The 20,191-nt window shown below is 44.1% G+C and overlaps 1 protein-coding gene across 1 annotated transcript in view; it reads left to right on the top strand.

The window, feature by feature from the left end:
- LOC307242501 (golgin subfamily A member 7B-like) overlaps positions 1–20,191 on the top strand; it is a gene marked incomplete at both ends in the record, with an annotated part of 43,187 nt that overhangs the window by 9,229 nt on the left and 13,767 nt on the right. Inside the window, 3 exons of the mRNA XM_080016999.1 lie at positions 10,126–10,157; positions 16,952–17,077; positions 18,531–18,683. Of these exons, the coding sequence (XP_079873125.1) occupies positions 10,126–10,157; positions 16,952–17,077; positions 18,531–18,683 (311 nt within the window). The remainder of the gene's footprint in view (positions 1–10,125; positions 10,158–16,951; positions 17,078–18,530; positions 18,684–20,191) is intronic.

The following is a 20,191-nucleotide window of genomic DNA, read 5'->3' as shown; positions in this document are numbered from 1 at the left end:
GGATATTTTTTATCCACCAATGTTACGGATATCATGTGGGAAAGGGGCTAATGAGAATGAAGCTTCCACACTCTGGAGGCGTCTTCTCACAGAGGAGCTGAACAAGCTTCAGATGATGATGCAAGACCCCAGATACGTCATGTATTGAATAAGTGACCATATTGAGAATAGTTTTGGTGAGATTTCAAGGAACTCTGGGTCCTTGTTTGGAAATAGAAGAGTTGCACATACAGTACACCGTTTAACCTGGAGTGACTCATTTAGGGTGCCCACTCATCCAACAGTGGGAGGGTGGCTGACCGGCTCACGTTCCTCACTGTGAAAGAAGTACCGTGGCAGCAGCCAGAAAATTTACTGTGGCTTTTTTTTTTTAAAGAAAGTGTTTAAATGTGTTGGGAGAGTTGGCTGTGAGACTTAACTTCCTGAGCCAAGCTGTACATCAGCATCAACATAAGGTTTTTCTTTCCCTCTCTCTTTGCTTTTCCATGACAGAGTCATTTTTCTTCTCTCAGTACGACGGCTGCAGCTCATGGTATCATTACACCTACTCCGCTGTGGAGCACTTTATCACTCGCTATCCAGGCACTTACCGACGATGCTGCGATGCTGTCTATCTATCTATCTATCTATCTATCTATCTATCTATCTATCTATCTATCTATCTATCTATCTATCTATCTATCTATCTATCTATCTATCTATCTATCTATCTATCTGTCTGTCTATCTATCTATCTATCTATCTATCTATCTATCTATCTATCTGTCTGTCTGTCTGTCTCTCTGTCTGTCTGTCTGTCTGTCTGTCGGTCGGTCTGTCTGTCTGTCTGTCTGTCTGTCGATCGATTGTTGTGTTTATCTATCTGGCTGTTTATCTACCTCTCTCTCATAGACACACACACACAATCATGCTTTCTCTCCCTTTCTCTTACTCTCTCTCTCCTACCTTTCCTCCTCGAAATTAAGACTAATTTGGTATTATCTGCCCTTTGGCTGAACCCTCTCTTTATCACTAGAGATGAAGCTGTTTCCTGAACTCTGTGTGTGTGTGTGTGTGTGTGTGTGTGTGTGTGTGTGTGTGTGTGTGTGTGTGTGTGTGTGCGTGTGTGTGTGTAACCTCTTTCTGATCAAGGACCCTCAATTTGATATGCATTAGTATAGACCATGTGATAAGATTTTGTCTCTGGGACCCCAATCGGAATCAATCAATCAATTAATCATTTTGCTGGGGACCCCCTGGAACCTCGTGAAGGATCCCTGGGCGGTCCCTGGACCCCTTGTTGAGAACAACTGTACTAGACAGCACTACTACCAGACAACTCCGCTCCTCCAAACCTCCTTGTTGTTACAGCACGGACCATATCCAATAAATATACTTTTACCAAAGCATCTAATCACAGGACATGCATCACTGTCTTGGCGACGAGCTGAGCGGACTCCACAGACTACTTCCCCCCATATCGTCTCCGGGGGCTGTCGATGAAACTTTTGATCAAACAGAAGACAACAGGAAATGGCAAGTGCATGCAGAACTATTCAGCTCAATTTCTCCCGCCTGTGTCAGATCTAAACCAGTTTGATGTGCAGCGCTGTACTGCATTATGCGGACGACAACACACCAAAATACTGTACTGTATCAGACGCAGAGCAGCGCTGTCTTCACTGAACTCATTCATTATTCATGAGTGTATTTCCACCAAAATGTTTTTTTTTTTAAATCCCACACTTCCCTTGTGCCTGAGTAACAAGTACTACTTTTACAGCAAGACAGGGAAACTGTTGTCGTTGTTTTTTTTAAACACCACACTTCCCTTGTGCCTGAGTAACAAGTATTACTTTTACAGCAAGACAGGTAAGTGCAGGTATATGCAACCATAGCAGCAGAATCATATTCATCTGCATGGAGCATATAGTGGGCTCTGGGGCTGCGCTGGCTAATGTTGAACAGTGCAGCATGCTACTGTACATTTCTTTAAAGCAACACTATGTAACTTTTTTACCTTAAAATAATAGCTTTAAAATCATTTTGATGCTACACTGCTTTGTAATATGGAGAATGCCACCTCCTTCATTGCCACCCACCCCCCCGGAAGCCTGTTCTTGCACTATGTAACTTCTGTGTTTGGGTACGAAACCGCTGGAAAAGTGTGTTACGCTTTATGTCACTTTCTTGATATTTGGCTCAGATTTTTTGCCTCGCAAAATTGATAAAAAAAACTTGATAAATAATAAACCTGCAGGTCAAAATGTCCAGAAATAATGCTCATACAAAATGCAGCCGCTCCACCTCCGTCTCATTGACGGCGCGGATGAGACGGGCCAGTGGTGCACCCGCACCTCAGCCGGTGGACTCCGGCCCTCACTTTCATTGGGCCACGGGGTTTATTTCACCTTCTGACTCGCCGATCTGCCAGGCCGAGCACATCTGGTACATACACCGGTGGCAGGGGGCCGAGCCCCGCTCCTTCTCTCCCAACGGCTTCCGCGGAGCCCTGGGGAGAGAGGACGAAGGGGGCCCCTGGACTGAGTGCTCGTTGAAGCGGCTAGGTCAATGCAAGGACCGCTGTAACCTGGCGTACATTTGCGTTTGTAACATTAACTGTTATTGTGACCTGTAAATGTGACCGATAAGGTTCAGATTTGTCTGGTGAAATCCTTATTTTTTCCGACACCGGACCGAGTTGAGACAGTTGTGTAAAGTTGTGTAAAAGTGCAATTGCACTCAGAAACTGTAGGGGTGCCAAATCCCAAATACCAAAAGTTACATAGTGCTGCTTTAAGATAGAAGAAAGAAAGAAAGAAGAAACAGTCTTTATTCATCACGCAACACACCACACTATAACACATGCTTGCACACACACACACATGCACATGCTTTTTGATGGTGGCCGGTGAAATGGATTCTCTGCTTTTTGACCCATCCTGGGTTGTCCTTCCTCTGGGGGCACAGCCAGGAGCAGTGGGCAGCATACGTGGACGCGCCCGGGGACCAGGTGATAAATGTCCATTGCTGGTCAGACAATGATGGGTGCATGTTTTTGGTGGGGGTCCTTACTGACGTGAGGTGGAGGAAACCCCATGTGAGCACGGGGAGAACATGCAAACTCCACACAGAAAGGCTCCTATTTGGGAGATAACCCGCCGGAGCACGGTGCCAACAGCGCCCCAGGCGGGAATCGAACCCAGGACCTTCTTGCTGTGAGGCAGCAGTGCAATGCACTGCAATCTGCTCATCAATGATTCAAGATCAGGGTCAGGATATGTATGAGCACCCATGAGCAAAAAGGAGGTTCGTAGGAGTTGAGGAATAAACAGGGTACCAGAAGGAATGGATCGAGACCACTGTGTGCAGCAGAATTAAACTTTACTGCAAGTAACCACAGTGATCAAAATACAATACAATTTACAACAGTTGGCAATATTTCCCAAAAATAAAAAATGGGCCCTTTGAAAATAAATGTTCCTGTTAAATTTGTTTTAGCAACACATTTGTTTGTTTGTGATCACTGTTTGTTTGTGCATTAGCTTTTGGAGACACAAGGGTTCGTTGTCTTCAGTTTCTTTCAAAGGTTTGGGTAGCTCGCCATCAATCGTTTCACTGAAGCTCCTGGACTCTTCCGAAAATCACTCGGGAATGATGGAATTTCAATTAAGTTCAACCCAAGTCTGGAGAAAGACCTAAGGCCTAAACCCGGCCTCAGACTTTGCCTGCATAAGAAAAGCAGGACTTTGATCCTTCTACATCTATATCAAGATAAATATCAATATTAAAAAATAAAAAATAAAAATAAATATATATATTGATCAATAACAAAATATAGAGAAATATAATCAAATATATTTTAATGTAAGTATTATGTCATAACACTTAACAAGTACTAGTTATTAGTGCTTGAACTTTAACATTGTCCAATCTCATATTGAAATGTAGACTAAACATAAGCATTAACCATGATGTAGTTGGCTCTCCAACACTGAAATTTCCTCGCCTGAATGGTACATTCAACACACCATGACATCACCAAATGGACAAATTTCAAGGCGCACTGAAAGCATCGCAATGTATTACGGTGAAAAAATCGATCTTACAACATATACAAAGGTTTAAGAAATAAATAACAGAACAATATTGTATTATGTACCCTTAGTATTGTATTGAAGTGAGGTCACTCACCTTAATTGACTTCAATGATTTTCTTAATGAGCAACAAAACACTTTACAAGGCGGTGCACTTAACCAGACAATCAATGTCATTGGATAATGACTTTGCTCGACTCAAAGCAAAATAATAAGGCTTTTTTAATTCAAATAAATAAGAAAAACTTTTACTGACTCGGACTCAGACCTCATCTCATCAGGTACTATACCGTTGGGACCAGTGACAGCTGTCATTTCTCGTTTTTATTTCTGCTTTCTTGACTAGAACCAAGACGAGGGAAACCAAATGCGCCCTCTGTTGTAAATGCAGTAAAGGTTATACAAGAGCATGATTCATCTCAGGGAAAAGTTTGAAAGATGACCCTGCAACACAGTCTGCATGTCCGTGGGTGAGTCTGAGAGACGAGTTTCGACATTTTGCTGCTGCTGTGTGTTTCCCTTCCCCTCTCGTTCCTCTCACTCTCTGTACGCCGCACTGTCTCTGTGGCTTTCTCTCTGACTTCTCTTTATATGGCAGTGGAGTCCTGTGCATATAAATGATCTGATCAGGGATCAGTTGGCTCATCCCCTTCCTCTCATCCCGTTCCCACTGGCAGTCGCCGGGCGGCCGCAGCTTTTATCATGGCAGACAGTAAAATAGATCTTTATTTAATAGGACAGAGAAATGGCCACGAGCACTCTTTCTGCTGGGATTGCATGTGCAGAATAGCTGAAATTTATGCCACAAGCAACGATAAAGCATGTTTTTAAAGCAATAAATTGGAGGACTAACCATTGCCTGTGATTTGCCTTTATGAATTGCACCTGTCATCTTCACATTAAAAACGTTAATATACATTTGGTAAATTATCCATTCAAACTGCAATCACGTTGGCAATGCAAGGTCTGGCAATGCCTTTGACTGCTGCAGTAAAGACAGTGATTTATCGCTGTTGCTCGCATCTGCTGTCAGTCCTCAGAAATCTGGGGGGAAAACGCCGTCCCCGCTGGCGACCTGAAGCAAGCTGGGTTTGCCAGGGGAGAATTTCACTCCATGTGTTTGTTATAATGCCTGCCAGCCAATACCATCGTCCTTCGCAGGAGATTCATCTCTGTCTCTAGCCTTGTTTTTTTCTTGTTTTTTTCTCCTTCCCATTTCGACGTTGTCCCTGTCCTGGTCTCTCGTCTCCGTCGACCTTCCCTCCTTAATAGCTGAAAGCAACTAAATCCTGCTGATATCGCGCCCTTGATCTGAAATGTATTCGAGGGAGATCTATTTTGTCCCTGGTGTGTCGCTCGCTCGCTTCCCCCTCTGCCTCCGCCTTCTCTTCTCTTTTTCAGCTCTCTTGTAATGTTCCTCGACTTCCCCTCGGTGGAATAAATACTGAATTTCTATACAGCTGGATTTGTAGTCGCATGGCAATTCCTTCCTCTTCAGCTCCGCACGCCGGCCCTGATGTCTCCTGGGCCACGGGTGGAGAGCGGTCATGAAATCAGATGTGGCGTAGCGCACCAAGGAAGTTTCCCATCACCACTGATTGTGTCTTGGCCTGCGCCGTAATGAGGAACATACTCAGCTCTGCGCTCCTGGTCTCGTCCCTGCGTCTCGGCTGTCGTCGGTTTCATCCCCGCGTTCCCTCACATCGTGGGAGCGTGTGGGCACACAGGCCGATGCTCTCCCGCCTGCATCTGATCCCTGACTGCATCCTGCCCCCATCCTACACACATCTCTTCTCCTCATCCCATCATTTGCCGCTTTGTCCACAGCCCCTCATTACTTGTCTCATTTGTTCCCTCTTTCTTCCTTCAGCTCTCTCTCTCTCTCTCTCTCTCTCTCTCTCTCTCTCTCTCTCTCTCTCTCTCTCTCTCTCTCATTAAGTACGATTGCTTTTTTTCATTATTTGTTCGATCTGTCCCAGATGAACCCGAGTGAAGGCGATTGGAAAAAAACTGCGAGGTAGCCAAATCGATAGAGAGTGGTCCAGATGCGCAGACGAAGTGTGGCTTGAGCCGCTATTCGCACGACAAAACAGAAGGTCCGCGGCAGAGACAACAATCAGGGTGACGTATGAGTACATCTGCAAATACAAGGAATTTATCTCGGCACATGCCCTCTCACACAAACACAAACATGAGATCTATTCCAGGGAAATTGAGTCATCTGTAGGCTGTCGTGCACCATTACACACATGCACATTGTCATGGAGAACAAAGAACTTCCCCTTTTTGCAAAGCTCCACATGACTCGTGGAGGTTTCTCCACGGTGACCCTGTCACCAGTGGCTCAGTGGAGACGGTTGAGGGAATGTTTATTTGGTCATACCGCTTCCAAGATACTTTTTCTTTTCTTGTTTTTTTTGTTCTTTTTTTTTTTATTTCTCATTTCCTGTTGCGTTAGAGGGGAGAGCGGGATCTCTTCCAACATGCTTCTCTGGTAGTTGTGTGTGTGTGTGTGTGTGTGTGTGTGTGTGTGTGTGTGTGTGTGTGTGTGTGTGTGTGTGTGTGTGCGTGTGTGTGTGCGTGCGTGCGTGCATGCGTGCGCGTGCGCGTGTGTGTGTGTGTGTGGGGGGGGGTGTGTGTGGATGTGTGCGTGTGCACGTGCATGTGCGTACAAGACAGGATGTGTGTCGTATGTGTGTGTTTGACCAATATGATTAAGTCAATAACAGAACAGTGTTTTGGATGGACCAATGCCCAGAAGACAACAACACAATGGAGACGATACCCAAAACGATCTGCTCCCACAGACCCATGCACGTGTGAGACTGTGGGACATGATAAGCATGTGCACGTCACCGCCGTCGCACACATACAAATACTGAGATCTCAAAGTATAATTAAGAAAGTCTTTTTAGGGGAATGTAAAGTAACCTGCCAGGAAACACAATCTGTTCCACAAGCTCTGTGTTTTGGTTTGTTTTTCGTTGACACGAGGAAGACATGCAGACGTGCGTGCGTGCATACAGCAGGTGATACACACCCAGACACACACACACACACACACACACACACACACACACACACACACATACACGTGCACTCACACACACACACACACACACACACACACACACACACACACACACACACACACACACACACGCACTCACACACACACACACACACACAAAAACACAGGTTTTTACATAAAAAACCCACTGAAAGAGAAAAACACACAATGTAAATGCACGCATGTGTGCAGCTGTCGGGGGAGGGGCATAGCTCATAGCATTGTTTATTGCTGTAGTCATTTCACTGGTTTTACTGTTTGTTTTTTAAAAATGTTTTTTACGTTTTTCAAATCCTGTACCATGAATATTTGCTAAAATAAATATTTCATGGGCCAAGAGATGCATATTAAGGCATTATATATGTATATATTTCTGTGCGCATAAATGTTAGTGCCCAGCATTTCTCACATTAAAATAATCTTGGGAGAGGGGAAATTATTATTATTTTCCTATAAAGTGCATATGGGATGCATTTGTAGACCAGAGATGTGTTGTTTTTAGGAACACTCTCATCTTACATTACATTCCCATTACAAACGGGAATGTGCTCATTTAACCGTAAAGGAAATCTAACCTCGAAAACCCAGCAATTTTGTGCTGTCTTCCACCTTCCAGTGGTAACCCAACAGACAACTGGTCCAAAACCAAAACCCAAAGTCTAATATCCTTCAAACGTCATTCAAACTAGAACCAAACATGAACACGTTTTTAGCCCTGTTTATAACTGTACATGTCCCCTCTGACATGCACATGGAGGACACGCAAACAGTGTGTGCACGGTGCTGGAATTCAACAATGCACAGTGTGAGCAGGGCCTCCCAGTCATAGATGACCTTCCAGTTGTTTATTTGTTTGTGACTGACCAAAGGAAACCTGTCATCCTGCAGGTTTACAGTTTGCCTTCTGGTTGAGTTGCATACATCATCGCTGACATACGTTGTATAAAACCTCAATCACATCAGTTTGGCTTTGATGGATTATTGAGATTACTGTTTAAAAAAAAACATTAAAGGCAAACAGCCAGAGCATCACTGGCTTTGTACGTGTGAGTAAAGGAGGAGGAGAGAATCCGATTGTGCAAGGACGAATATTGACATATATTTTCATACACACACACACACACAAGCTACTCCCTAACAGCAGGTGACATACACACATATACATAACACATTACAGATTTTCACGCCAGAATGTTAGCGACGCATCTTTTCAGGCAATCGAGAGGAAGCAGCGGGATCTAGGCAAACACTGTTACTTCTGCATAATTCCTGCTTTGTCTTTGCTTTGCTATTCCTGCGTTCTACTTCCATTAACAATAGCTGGATTCCGCTAAAACGGGTGTTTCTTTCTTCCCTGCATTGGTGAGCATCTCTACGCTTGCCAGGAGGCAGAGTAGAGCATCCCCCTGGGAATGGATAGCATAGTGATAGTGGAGCTGCCGAATTTCAGCACGTTGCAGCGACTCACAGTGTCAGAGAGGCTTTTCAACCAAATTTGGATCAAAAGGGCAAATTCATTGTTTTCTACCATCAAATGGTCTTTTTCTTTTTTATGTTGAGTTGAAATGTAGGCTCCCTTGGGAGTGTCAGTGAAAAAAGGACATTCTAAAATGTCTCCTGTCCATATTTTTTAGTAGGTCAAAGTGTTCTATTCTGGAACTGAAAGGGATTTGCTATCTACGATAAGAGTGTCCATATTTGGCGTTCAAATGGACCCTGAGACACTGTTATGAATGTTTTATATCTGCACTTTCTACCGATATTGAATTAAACTGAGTGTTTCTCTGACCACTGTAGCTGCCAAAGCTGATAAAGAGTTTTAATATCTATAATATAGATATTATAGGTGCTAGCACATGGTGTATAGTACAATGTATTTGATTTTAAAGTTGATTACTTTTTTTTTTGTATTTGTCCTTGCCACTCTTGCATATATAATGCTATTCTTCCCTATTTGTGTCCATTCCTAAGAGGGTTTTCTCCCCTGGTCAAATTATTAGAGCAGAAGAGGATTAATGAGTCGTGCCTAATTGTTGTGGACTGCAGATTGTGGGAGAGAGCTCTGGAACCGAGGATGAATTATTAATAAGCAATCGGATTATAAATTAACGACTGAAAAGAGACATGAAAAGAAATAAACATGGTCGCAGGCGAAAATTGTTTAAGTCTGCTAGTTTCACTCTAACCTTTGGGGACTAAAGCTGAAAGTGAATGCAGGGCATAGAAAAGCATAGATTCCGTGTGAATGGGGGATTGTAACCCCTCCGAAAATCATACCAAGATGAAGGAAAAAAAATATTATTATCTCTTTATGTTTAAAGCTTTGAGACTGTGATGCACAATATGGTGCAAACGATGGGATGGTGTGGAAGCTTCCAGGGTATTGGCAGCTATCAATGCTGGAGTTGTGTTGTATTGTTACTTAATAGTACTTAATCCGTATTATCCTCTGATAACATGGGTTAGGCACTCAAGTACAAAGCTTCTTAAGATATTGTATATTCCAGTGAATGATACATATACTTGTGCCAAAAATGAATAACTAGAAAAATCAAATACTAGAACGACACAATGGTGTGTTCCAAATTGTGTACTGTTATTATAAAGCGATTACGCAAATATATCATCCTAGTGTCCTAGGTTTGATATTACTTCATTTGTTAACATATGCATTTTGCTAATTTTCTTCTAATGATCCATAATATTCGTTTTCCTTCCATTAATGTGAAGCACTTTGAGTGAGATGTTGTGTATGAAAGGAGCTATATGAATAAATGTTATAATAATAATAATAATAATAATAATAATAATAATAATAATAATAATAATAATTGTAATAATAATAATAACAAAATTCTCCTTAAAATTCAGGAGAAACCATCATTTAGAAGGTGGTTACTCGTTACGCCCTGGGAACGCGTCTTTAATTAACACGCACGCACGCGCCACCGCCGCGTTGTCCCACTCAACGCGTGAAGCGACTCGGGACGGAGGCAACATGGCGACAGAGGTAGGACACGAAGCTTTAATACACACGGGGGAGAGGGGGGACGCTTCGCGGCGCGGAGCAATGCCGGCGACACGACATCCCCTGGGAAAGGAACGTCCGTGGGCGTGCGACTCCCGCGATTCGCGACCGAATTTGTCCGGAGGAGGGTTCGGACGCCGTCTCTTAGGTGTGGAATTGGGATGTGTTCCGCCGCCCGGTCACCGTTTAAACGGTTGTTTATTATTATTAGTATTATTATTATTATTATTATTATTATTATTATTATTCGTTGAATTTGAATGGCGGCGCTGGAGGTTTTTGGTTCAAGTCGTGATTTGACGCCCGGGCATCAGCACCATGGACAGGGACACTGGCACCGTTTCCCTCCTTTTTTCTCTCTTTCTCCTACTTTTCCCTCCATCCCACGACTACGTTTTATCTTCCGCAGATACGTTTGAACCAATGATAGCACAAATATATCATTCTACCTAGACAAATGATAACTAAACAATAACAAATACTAGAGTCTTGCTTGGACTGCGATTTACAATTTCCTTAATTCTATTGCATAATTTACAACATTATACATACATGTATAAAGTCTTGTTATCGTTTCTGCTCTTGCGTGCGTTCATATAGGGTTTTATTTTTCCCCGAAAATGCTTCAAAGTTAAACACAAAACAAAACATTCTTTGTGATACAGTAGACTATGTTGTAATGTCCTAGTGCTTCTATGCAGTGATACAAGTGTATTGCCCTTAATGGTTCGTCTCAACAGGGATCAAAACAAATTTCAGTCCAATAGCGCAAACATCCGACTTTATGTGTGTTTACGTCCTGTTGTGCATTTAATTCCGATAAAGTTGAATTAACATCAGTCACCGACTTCAGCCCTCACTGCACTTCTTCTTCAGGTGCATCCTCGGTTGTAAAGGAGCGAAAGTTTAACTTGCATAATCAGCATCGCCAATTAATTTCCCTGCGTTTTGGCGACTTTCAGGAAAATGGAGTTTCCGAGATATGCAAATGTGTTGACCGACGCATGTTTCTAAGGCGCCGCATCAGCAAATCAGACTACTGTACTGTTGGATGTCACTCCTAACCCTGTGCGTTGGCAGCTGATATCTCTCCTCCAGTTTGCTTCCGTCGGAATGAAATAAGCTTGGATCCTTCGACGCCGAGCGCGACTCGTCGGCGCCAGCGGCATCGGCAGCTCTGGCCGATGTATTTTTAGCGTTGGCGATGCCTAGTAGCGCCGGGTCCAGAATGGCATCATTCCGTGTCCTTGGTGATGTCACTAACCCTGCTGCTCGGATGCCCGACGCGTTTATGACTGCAGCACAGCCGACGCCCGTAACCTCAGAACCCCTGGGGCTGTACGGTTCAAGCCGCAAGCCGTGCCTACACATGTCGTGTATTCGGTCTGTGTGTGTGTGTGTGTGTGTGTGTGTGTGTGTGTGTGTGTGTGTGTGTGTGTGTGTGTGTGTGTGTGTGTGTTGGTGTGTGTGTGCCCGCGCGAATGTGTACGTTGTCGTTCACATATACCTGTAGCATTCACGGGTCAGTGGAGCTGCGGCGAGATGCAGCGTGCAGCTGTCAGGACCAATCGGTTCTGTTTTCCTGCTCCTGAGAGACGATGGCAGAGCGGCACTAATTTCCCTCTCGTGGTTTGCCAGCATCCGCGTCCAAGCCGCATGAGCTACACGCACACACTCATGCACAGAACACTTGCGCACACACACCAACACAGGCATACGTGTACACAGCGGACGGATTTTGTGTCCAAGGCCCATCAATTATCCATGACATATTTAATGTGAACAGGCTGCTGCAGTTTGTAACCATCAGTGAGTCAAGTCCCTTTACAGCATTCTCTGACGTTCTTTATCTGTTTTCTCTATCTCTCCTCTTTGCCATATTTCTCTTTTTGCTCTCTCTATCTCGCATTTTTCTTCTTTCTCCCAAACCGGTCCTGAAGTTGACTATGTGATGTAGGACTTGCCAAGTCAGCAAACAAACCAAGCGGGCGTGTTTCAGAATGCATTTCAATCGGCACAAAACAAATCATCTCCATTTACAGTGCCCCGCACCCCACGTGCTGCAGGACCGACGTCCTGGAGACGTCTGCTCTGAACTATGGTCAACGCAATCAGCTAAACAGCACTTAGAATACCACTTTGTCAAGGAAATTGAAGTGTCTTGTCTGTGTTAGCCAAGCTCAGGAGGAATAGTTGAATCATGCTGGGAGGAAGGGAACACGTTTAAAGTAGCATAGTTGAATCAAGAATAGAGAAAATCAAGAGTTAATTCAATGAAATGTCGAGCTGTCAGTGTGCACGCAATCCGCTTTGTGTGTGTATGTTGCTGTGTGCATGAAAGAGCATTCGTGTGTGTGTGTGTGTGTGTGTGTATGTGTGTGTGTGTGTGTGTGTGTGTGTGTGTGTGTGTGTGTGTGTGTGTGTGTGTGTGTGTGTGTGTGTGTGTGTGTGTGTGTGTGTGTGTGTGTGTGTTCTGAAACAGCAAACACGCCATAAGAAAGACTGCTGAACAGACAAAACCAGGAGATCAAAAATGGCTCCGGGCCACCTCCGAGGACCTGAAAGGGCAAACCCTCCATGTTGTGTTTCCTCCTCCAAGGCTTTCTGATGTGCTCCGGCATTCAGCATTCCTTCTCTCGGTTATTTACAGAACAGTACCAATGGTTTTGGCAACCCGTTTCAATGTGACGCAGAGAGAGGTGATCCTGCTTAATATTGAAAAATGTTGTTCTGCTTCTTTTTCATCTGGTTTGCATTATTTATTTTGGTTCATTTAGATCAGTTTTTGCCTTGCATCTGTTCGTCTTTTCATTGTTTCAAGATTTTTTCCTAATGTTTAAATGCTGTAATGGTTTTATTACCTCTATAAATGTAATCATAATAACTTTTCAGCTTATTAGTGTATTTGACATGCACTGTGTTGTGGCCAAGGAAGTAAAGTCCAATTGAGAAATAAGGCCAAAGTCACTCTTGATGCTGGTTCCAGAACAATTCAGAATTTGCTCCATTCCATGTACTGCAACTGTGTGTGGACCAAATGTCAAATTATATAACATTTCAAAAAGTGGCAAATAATGCTTTGGATCACGTGTGCTCTGACATTTAAACTGATTACCTTCATAGGTAATATCCCTCTCAATGTCTTACATCATATAATTGTGATATACAGTATATGTGACTTGATATATTGGTATATAGAGTGTCTGTGAAATAAACAAAACAAACTATGAAAAATGTAAGAAGCAATATGCCACAATCATAGCCATAATTAACTATTTATGACAGTCATTGGTTTTAGCACTTGAAACATACAATCATGTTGAAAATATAATCAAAAACGACTTATAAGGTTCTAAGTTGGACAGTGCCAAACACCGTAGGCGTCGTCGATGGAGGCGGCAGTGTGGTTTGTGCTGTTGTCTGCCCGGCCTCTATTTTTAGACACAATGACAGACCGTGTTTGAACCCGAGTTGCCCATGCAGGAAACCACACATCCAGCCCTCAGTCAGCGGGGAACTTTAATTGTTTGAAAGAAGTTTTTTTAGGCTGAGAAGGTCACAGCCAGAGGTTTTTTTTAGGTCTTGCTACGTAGGCCTCTGTGCTTTCTTTATTGAAGTCCCACTTATTTTTGCAGATTCTAATGTAAGTGGAAATTTGGAGGAAAATGTGGGGTGAGTACACCATAGATAGACAGACAGATAGACAGACAGACAGACAGACAGATAGATAGACAGACAGATAGATAGATAGATAGATAGATAGATAGATAGACAGACAGACAGACAGACAGACAGACAGAGAGCGATAGAGCGATAGGGAGAGAGAGAGAGATTTACATAGGTACATGTTTGTGGGTGTGACACAGAAAGAAACAGAGAGAAATAGACAAATAAACAGCGCCCCTGCCTTCTTGGCTCAGCTGCTGTGTATTGGAAACAGCGTCTCTCCCTTTAAGTTGCTGTGCTCCATGGCACAGAGCTGTTAGACGGAGCAATCAGGGCATCAGCAAAGGTCCTGAACACACTCTGATGTCCCACTGGCCCCGAAACAGAGCACATCAAACATCTTACAGTGCAAGGTGAGTCGGCCAATTACACTCAGATGCCCTCGCTCATCTCGGGCCCTGGCATCAGCTGCGGCTTTCTGCACGAAGCATCGTGGGTTACCGACTGTGTCACCAGCATCCAGAGCTCTGTGTCTGTAGACTCCCAAAATTCTCTGTTCTCTCTATAGAAAAGTGCTCTGTGTTGTACTCCAGACACACATTTGAGTTGATACACATACACACACGCACACACACACGCACACAAACACACACACACACACACACACACACACACACACACACACACACACACACACACACACACACACACACACACACACACACACATCAGGATGGTGTGAATTCAGTTTTCACATATATCGGGTCTGAAACGTTATGAAATAGTCTTCAATTAGAATTTACCAAGTCCTCATTTCAATATAAACATTTTGTCAGATTTTAATTATTCATTTCATCCACTTATTTTTGTCTAAATTTGTCGAGTTCTTCTGCATCAGAGTCAACATTTCTTACGTACCAACTCACTCTATATTTACCTTCAGACTTAACTGTAGAGAGAAATCCAAGAAAATCCTTGTGCATACAAGTCTGAGGTTCTGTGGACAAAAGTAATGTTTAGATTTATTCCAGTTCCTTATCTCCTACCTGGCTATCTGACATAAAGGCAACTCTCATAACAACTGTTCATAGAATCACCTAGTTCATAACCTTTCCTGTTTCTACCTAATACCTAGAACTTACCTGCAATCACTTATTAACTAAGAGAAAAGTCCAAAAATCTGTCTTATTATTCCATTATAATTGGTCTTAAATGAAACACTTTAATAATTGCAGAGACCCTGAAGAAGACCCTTAAGAATTAAGAATCAGGGATCAGAAATTTGCATTACAAACATAAGTTTGTATAAAATTCAAGTTTATGTAAGCCTGAATATACATGGATCCTCAGTGAATTCATAATGAGTTACATTAATTACAGCAAATTATGTGATGATAATTGCTTCTATTAATAGAGCAACTGCCCGGATGACCTTGAGGAAAGGGCGGGATGATGGGGCGAGGGGAGGGTGGAGGGGAGGGAGCTGAAAATGGAGGAGTTGAGAATCTGTATGAAGACGGGAAAAAAAAAAGCGATGTTGAAAGCTGTGGCGAGACAGCGGCTGTGTGATGTCTTTGGCTGGTTTTGCAGATGAAAATAGAGGTTTGTGATGCTATTTTTGGGTTGTGAGTGATAAAGGCTGTGAAGTGCTGAGAAGTTGGCGTCTGTTCCTCCACTGAAAACACTGTGGGACACACATGTGAGCGTAACAAATATTGCCCATATTACCCTGGTAACTCGCAGTTAAGCTGGAGTGTAGTTATAGCCAAACTCTGGCTGTGATTCACATTGAATAGTGTCCAGTAAATATAGAATGTAAAATGCTGTGCTTGAGGAAAATGTGAAACTGAGCTGAAGTTTTTTGGGGGGTCTTTTCCCCCCAAAAAACTTCAGCTCAGTTTCAGATTTTAATTCTGAATGCGCTCCAGTGCATTATAAAAAACACTTACATTTTTAAAAATTTAGAATACGAACTAAAAGTTTTAGAGTTCCCTTTTATAACCCCTTTTTATGCCTGCCTAGATCTCTCCCTCTCTCTGAATTACTCTGCCTCTGCCTCTGCCTCTTCTATGTCTCTCTCTCTCTTTCTCTCTCTCTGTCTCTCTCTCTTTCTCTCTCTCTCTCTCTGCTCCCCCCTCTTTCTGTAGGCTCTCATGTCTAATTCCCCATCCCCTTGAGGAGTGTAATTCAGCCCAGCGGGACACCAGTTTTTTCTGAACCAATCTGCCTCTGTAGCTCTAGAGTGCACGTGTGTTTAGGTGTAAAACTCACCACTCAGCACCAAAGAGCTGTAAAGGGGGCCCTTTCAAAGTATCCGTTATAACTGCAATTTGGCTCTATCGATGCAGGAGGAATGCGATGAGGGTGCGAGCAGGGCCTGCGCTGGTGTTGACAGAGTAACGCAGTACCCCACTCCATGTCCAGCCCATGTGCACCCGTGTCATCTGCTCGAAACACCATACGGTACGAAATTCAGGCAGGAAATATAGCATGTCATAATCTAACGACGGCCCCTGTTTACGTTGGCTTTTCAAATGTGCAAATAGGAGGTTAGAATTGAGCTTGTGATAGCTCTGCTCAGCCTTAACACCTCTGCTTCCACCCCTCCACCACCATACTACCATTCCAGTGAAGATCTACTCACCGCTTCTCTACAGAGAATGGAGCCTGTTGAATTGTCTATTGCTGAAAAACAAGGGAGACACACTGTGTCTCCCTCTTTTTGGTTTAATCGTTCTTTGTCTGCCAAGTCTCATGTGGTAGGCGCCAATTTGCTGAGGCAAAAGTTCGTATTTGCCAACATTTTGATGAATATATATATATTTTTTTACATTGATATCATCATGAGTAACGAGGAAATTGATGAGGGAATGCCTGATGACGTCACAGACGAACATCCAATCCCTAAACCGGAAAATAACAGATTTACTTGATTTTTTCATGCACCCATGGATCACTGCTACAGGGTACTGATGAGGGAATCCATCATTTTAAATTATTTTGTGTGTGTGTGTGTGTGTGTGTGTGTGTGTGTGTGTGTGTGTGTGTGTGTGTGTGTGTGTGTGTGTGTGTGTGCGTGCTTGTGCGTGTGTGTGTTTGTAAATGTGCAGTTCCACAACCTCCAGGAGATGAGGCACAATGCGTCCCTGGCCAATAAAGTGTTCATTCAGAGGGACTACAGCCAAGGGACCGTCTGCTGCTTCCAGACCAAGTTCCCCTCAGAGCTGAACAGCAGGGTAAGCATCAGACCTGCCTATTTTCTACAGAGTGCCAAGTTTTGTTGACTGACACCAATGAGAAGTGTCATTGTTCAATCATTACCATAATCTACCTACACCTACACCCTAATTATGAATCCAATTCGAAATCAAAAATCAGGTGAAATGACCATTCGATTTCGAACTTCGAAAGCATAAGCAGGTTCGCGATTCTCCCCGTATTTTTGTGGGTTTATTGTCCAACATGGTCACCATAATTGGGCGGTCAAGGTCCGCCAGTAAACAAATGCAATGTGTGCTGGGGGATGAGGGCCCCTCCATGGAGTCAACAGCGGCTCGCCCGGCTCCAAACCAACTTTCATACAATTGAGTTCGGAGTTGGGAGAGGTTTTTTTTTATTGGAATTTGCAGTCCATTTAGGCCAGTGTTTCTCAACCTTATTTTTGCCACGGCACACTTTTTACAATGAAATAATCACGCGGCACGCCACTATCCTGTTCACCATGAAAAATGTCAGAGACATGTACAGCTTTATTTATTATTATTATAATTATTATTATTGCTATTATTATGGCCTAGTAATAGTGATGCAACAATTCGTTCGTAGCGAACAACTATTTACAAGCGAAAGCAAATTAAATTTGCTACTGTCTTCCTGTGTAACACATGTCGGAGAAATGGGTTATTTTAGACCTGTTTTGTAATTAATATCTGAAGCTGACACTATCAGCGGTAAAGAGAGAGGTAGAGGTAGAGAGAGATAAAACAAATAAAATCAAATACTGCCCTACCTACTTGGAGAAATGCCAAAATGTAGCATGATAGCAGCTGAATGTGTAACAGCTTACGACAAGTAAACTCAGCAGAGCCAGTGGAAAGTGAGTTCAAAATCTTCTCACTATGTTCTTACATTCATTATTCCGCTTGTTTTAAAATAACTGCTTGGTTATATCATGCATTGGCAATTTGAAATGTACACTTCACCATGCCAAACAAGCGTCATTGAATTTAATTGAGTTGAGGAACAGGGAACACAAGAGAGAGAAAAGAGAGACATAATGAGATATTTTTTAGTTTGCAGTCCTTCACTGGAAACAACATCCAAACTCGAGTCCTAAGGGGTTTCTGGGCCGTCTGCATTTGTACAAGATCAGCCTCAAACAGCCAAAAATTCCTAAGGACGCATGTTTTTTCGATGTTGTTTAATGTGTATTTTGAGTGCAGAATGCAGCTGTTATTTTCATTCATTTTTTGTTGTTGTTGTTTGTTGTTGTGTGTTTGGCAGGCTAATTTATAACTGAACAGCTTGCTCTCACAGCTTTGCTCACTCTTCTTCACTGACTCAGTCCATCTGGTGTGTGTGTGTGTGTGTGTGTGTGTGTGTGTGTGTGTGTGTGTGTGTGTGTGTGTGTGTGTGTGTGTGTGTGTGTGTGTGTGTGTGTGATGAATGTGTGTTTGTTCCTTGGCGTAGATCGAGCACACCCTCTTTGAGGAGACGGTGAAGACCCTCAACTCTTACTATGCCGAGGCCGAGAAGATCGGAGGCCAGTCGTACCTGGAAGGCTGCCTGGCCTGTGCCACCGCGTACATCGTCTTCCTCTGCTTGGAGACGCGTTATGAGAAGGTGTTCAACCGCCGACACACCCCCAGTACACACCTATAGTATCATCATATCATCATCACTGACCGAACCTCTGATGAGGCTTCATGAGCCTTGAAATGCCAAATTTTCCATTTCTCCTGACTCCTCTTCCCAGAAAATGGTCCAAAAGTGGTGTCATGGTGGGGGCTGGGTTCCCTGTCCCAGGGACTGCGAATTATTACTCATGGGAATGATCGACAGATCACGTAATCCAATCGAAGAATCGAAGACTCTGCATTCACATCGAATGGCAGAGGAAGTGACAATGCTGCGCTTCCGTCCAACCCCTGCGCAGTGGTATATAAATGCAGCAATAGAGTACCTCCCTCTGTTCCTCTTTTCTTTCTTTGCGTAAGAAGAATCTTACTTTAGATTCTCGAAATTCACAGCATTATCTGTTTTACCTTCAGGTTCATAACTCGTACGAGTTGGTGTGAGTCATCGTCTCGAGTACCATTTAGTGAGGGAGCGCAGTGTTTCTCACTATTCTTTTTCTTATCTTGGTTTGGGAGCAAACTAACACGGCGTCTAGGAGGGTGTACCCAGACTGCGGACACCGCAGGGAGAAAGTAGATTGCCACCGCTCCTGCGCAATGTGCCGGGGAAGGCAGCATGACGAGGAGGACGAAGCTCCTGGAGGATGATGCGGAGTACCCAGCGTGCGCCAAGCTTCCTTGCTGGCGTGAGGACACCTACGGCGGTGCTATGTTGGAGGATGAGCCCGCTTCCCCAGCTAGCGATAGCACAGGAGCTGGCCCCATTCAAGCGGTCGCTCCTCCTTGTGCTAGTCCAGCCCCCATACCCCTGGTGGTTTATTTCCCGATTTACTGTATATCCCAGAGGAAGCATAGCAGGGGATATCGTTTGGGGCCCATATTGAGTAGTTGGACTTGGGTGATGAAGAGAGCCTCCCCAGCTTCCCGGCAATCTCCAGCCTGACCTCGGCTCCAGCCTCAACTTGGGTACTGGAGGCCAAGCTTGTCAAGGTGTCCCAGCGAGCGGCCAACAAGATGGGCTCCCCCACCATGGCTGTACTGGGCACGGAGGTGTCCATACTGGACGGGGAGTTCTACTCCGGCGCCCCTCATTTAAGTGCTCCATCTATCTGGCTGTTCTGCAAGGTGCACAAGGAATTGACAAAGGGCTGGGCTCGTCCCTTCTCTGTGTGAGCGCCAGTGAGGGGGTTCGACGCCTACCACTGAGTAGACCAGGCCCAGGAGCTTGACTTATTGTCCTTCCCTCCAGAGACTGCCCGTCGCTGGCTGTCTTGCCCCAGGTGAAGGCATCGGACTGCGGAAGAAGCCCACCCTACACTCCAAGGTGGCCAAACAGCAAGCATCGCTGGCAGAGAAGGCCTACTAGGCGTCGGGGCAGGCGGCCTGCACAATTAATATGCAGGCGACCGGGCGCAAAGTGTCCAGCTGAGCTGGCCGGCTTGGCCACGGTGAAGGAGGAGATGCTGGTTGAGATTGGGGAAGGCCACGGACCTC

This window comes from Zeus faber, assembly GCF_960531495.2.
Source record: "Zeus faber genome assembly, chromosome: 16".
In the NCBI taxonomy this organism is placed as follows: Eukaryota; Metazoa; Chordata; class Actinopteri; order Zeiformes; family Zeidae; genus Zeus; species Zeus faber.
The sequence above is the reverse complement of the archived record's forward strand: the minus strand, read 5'-3'. Positions and strand labels throughout refer to the sequence as shown.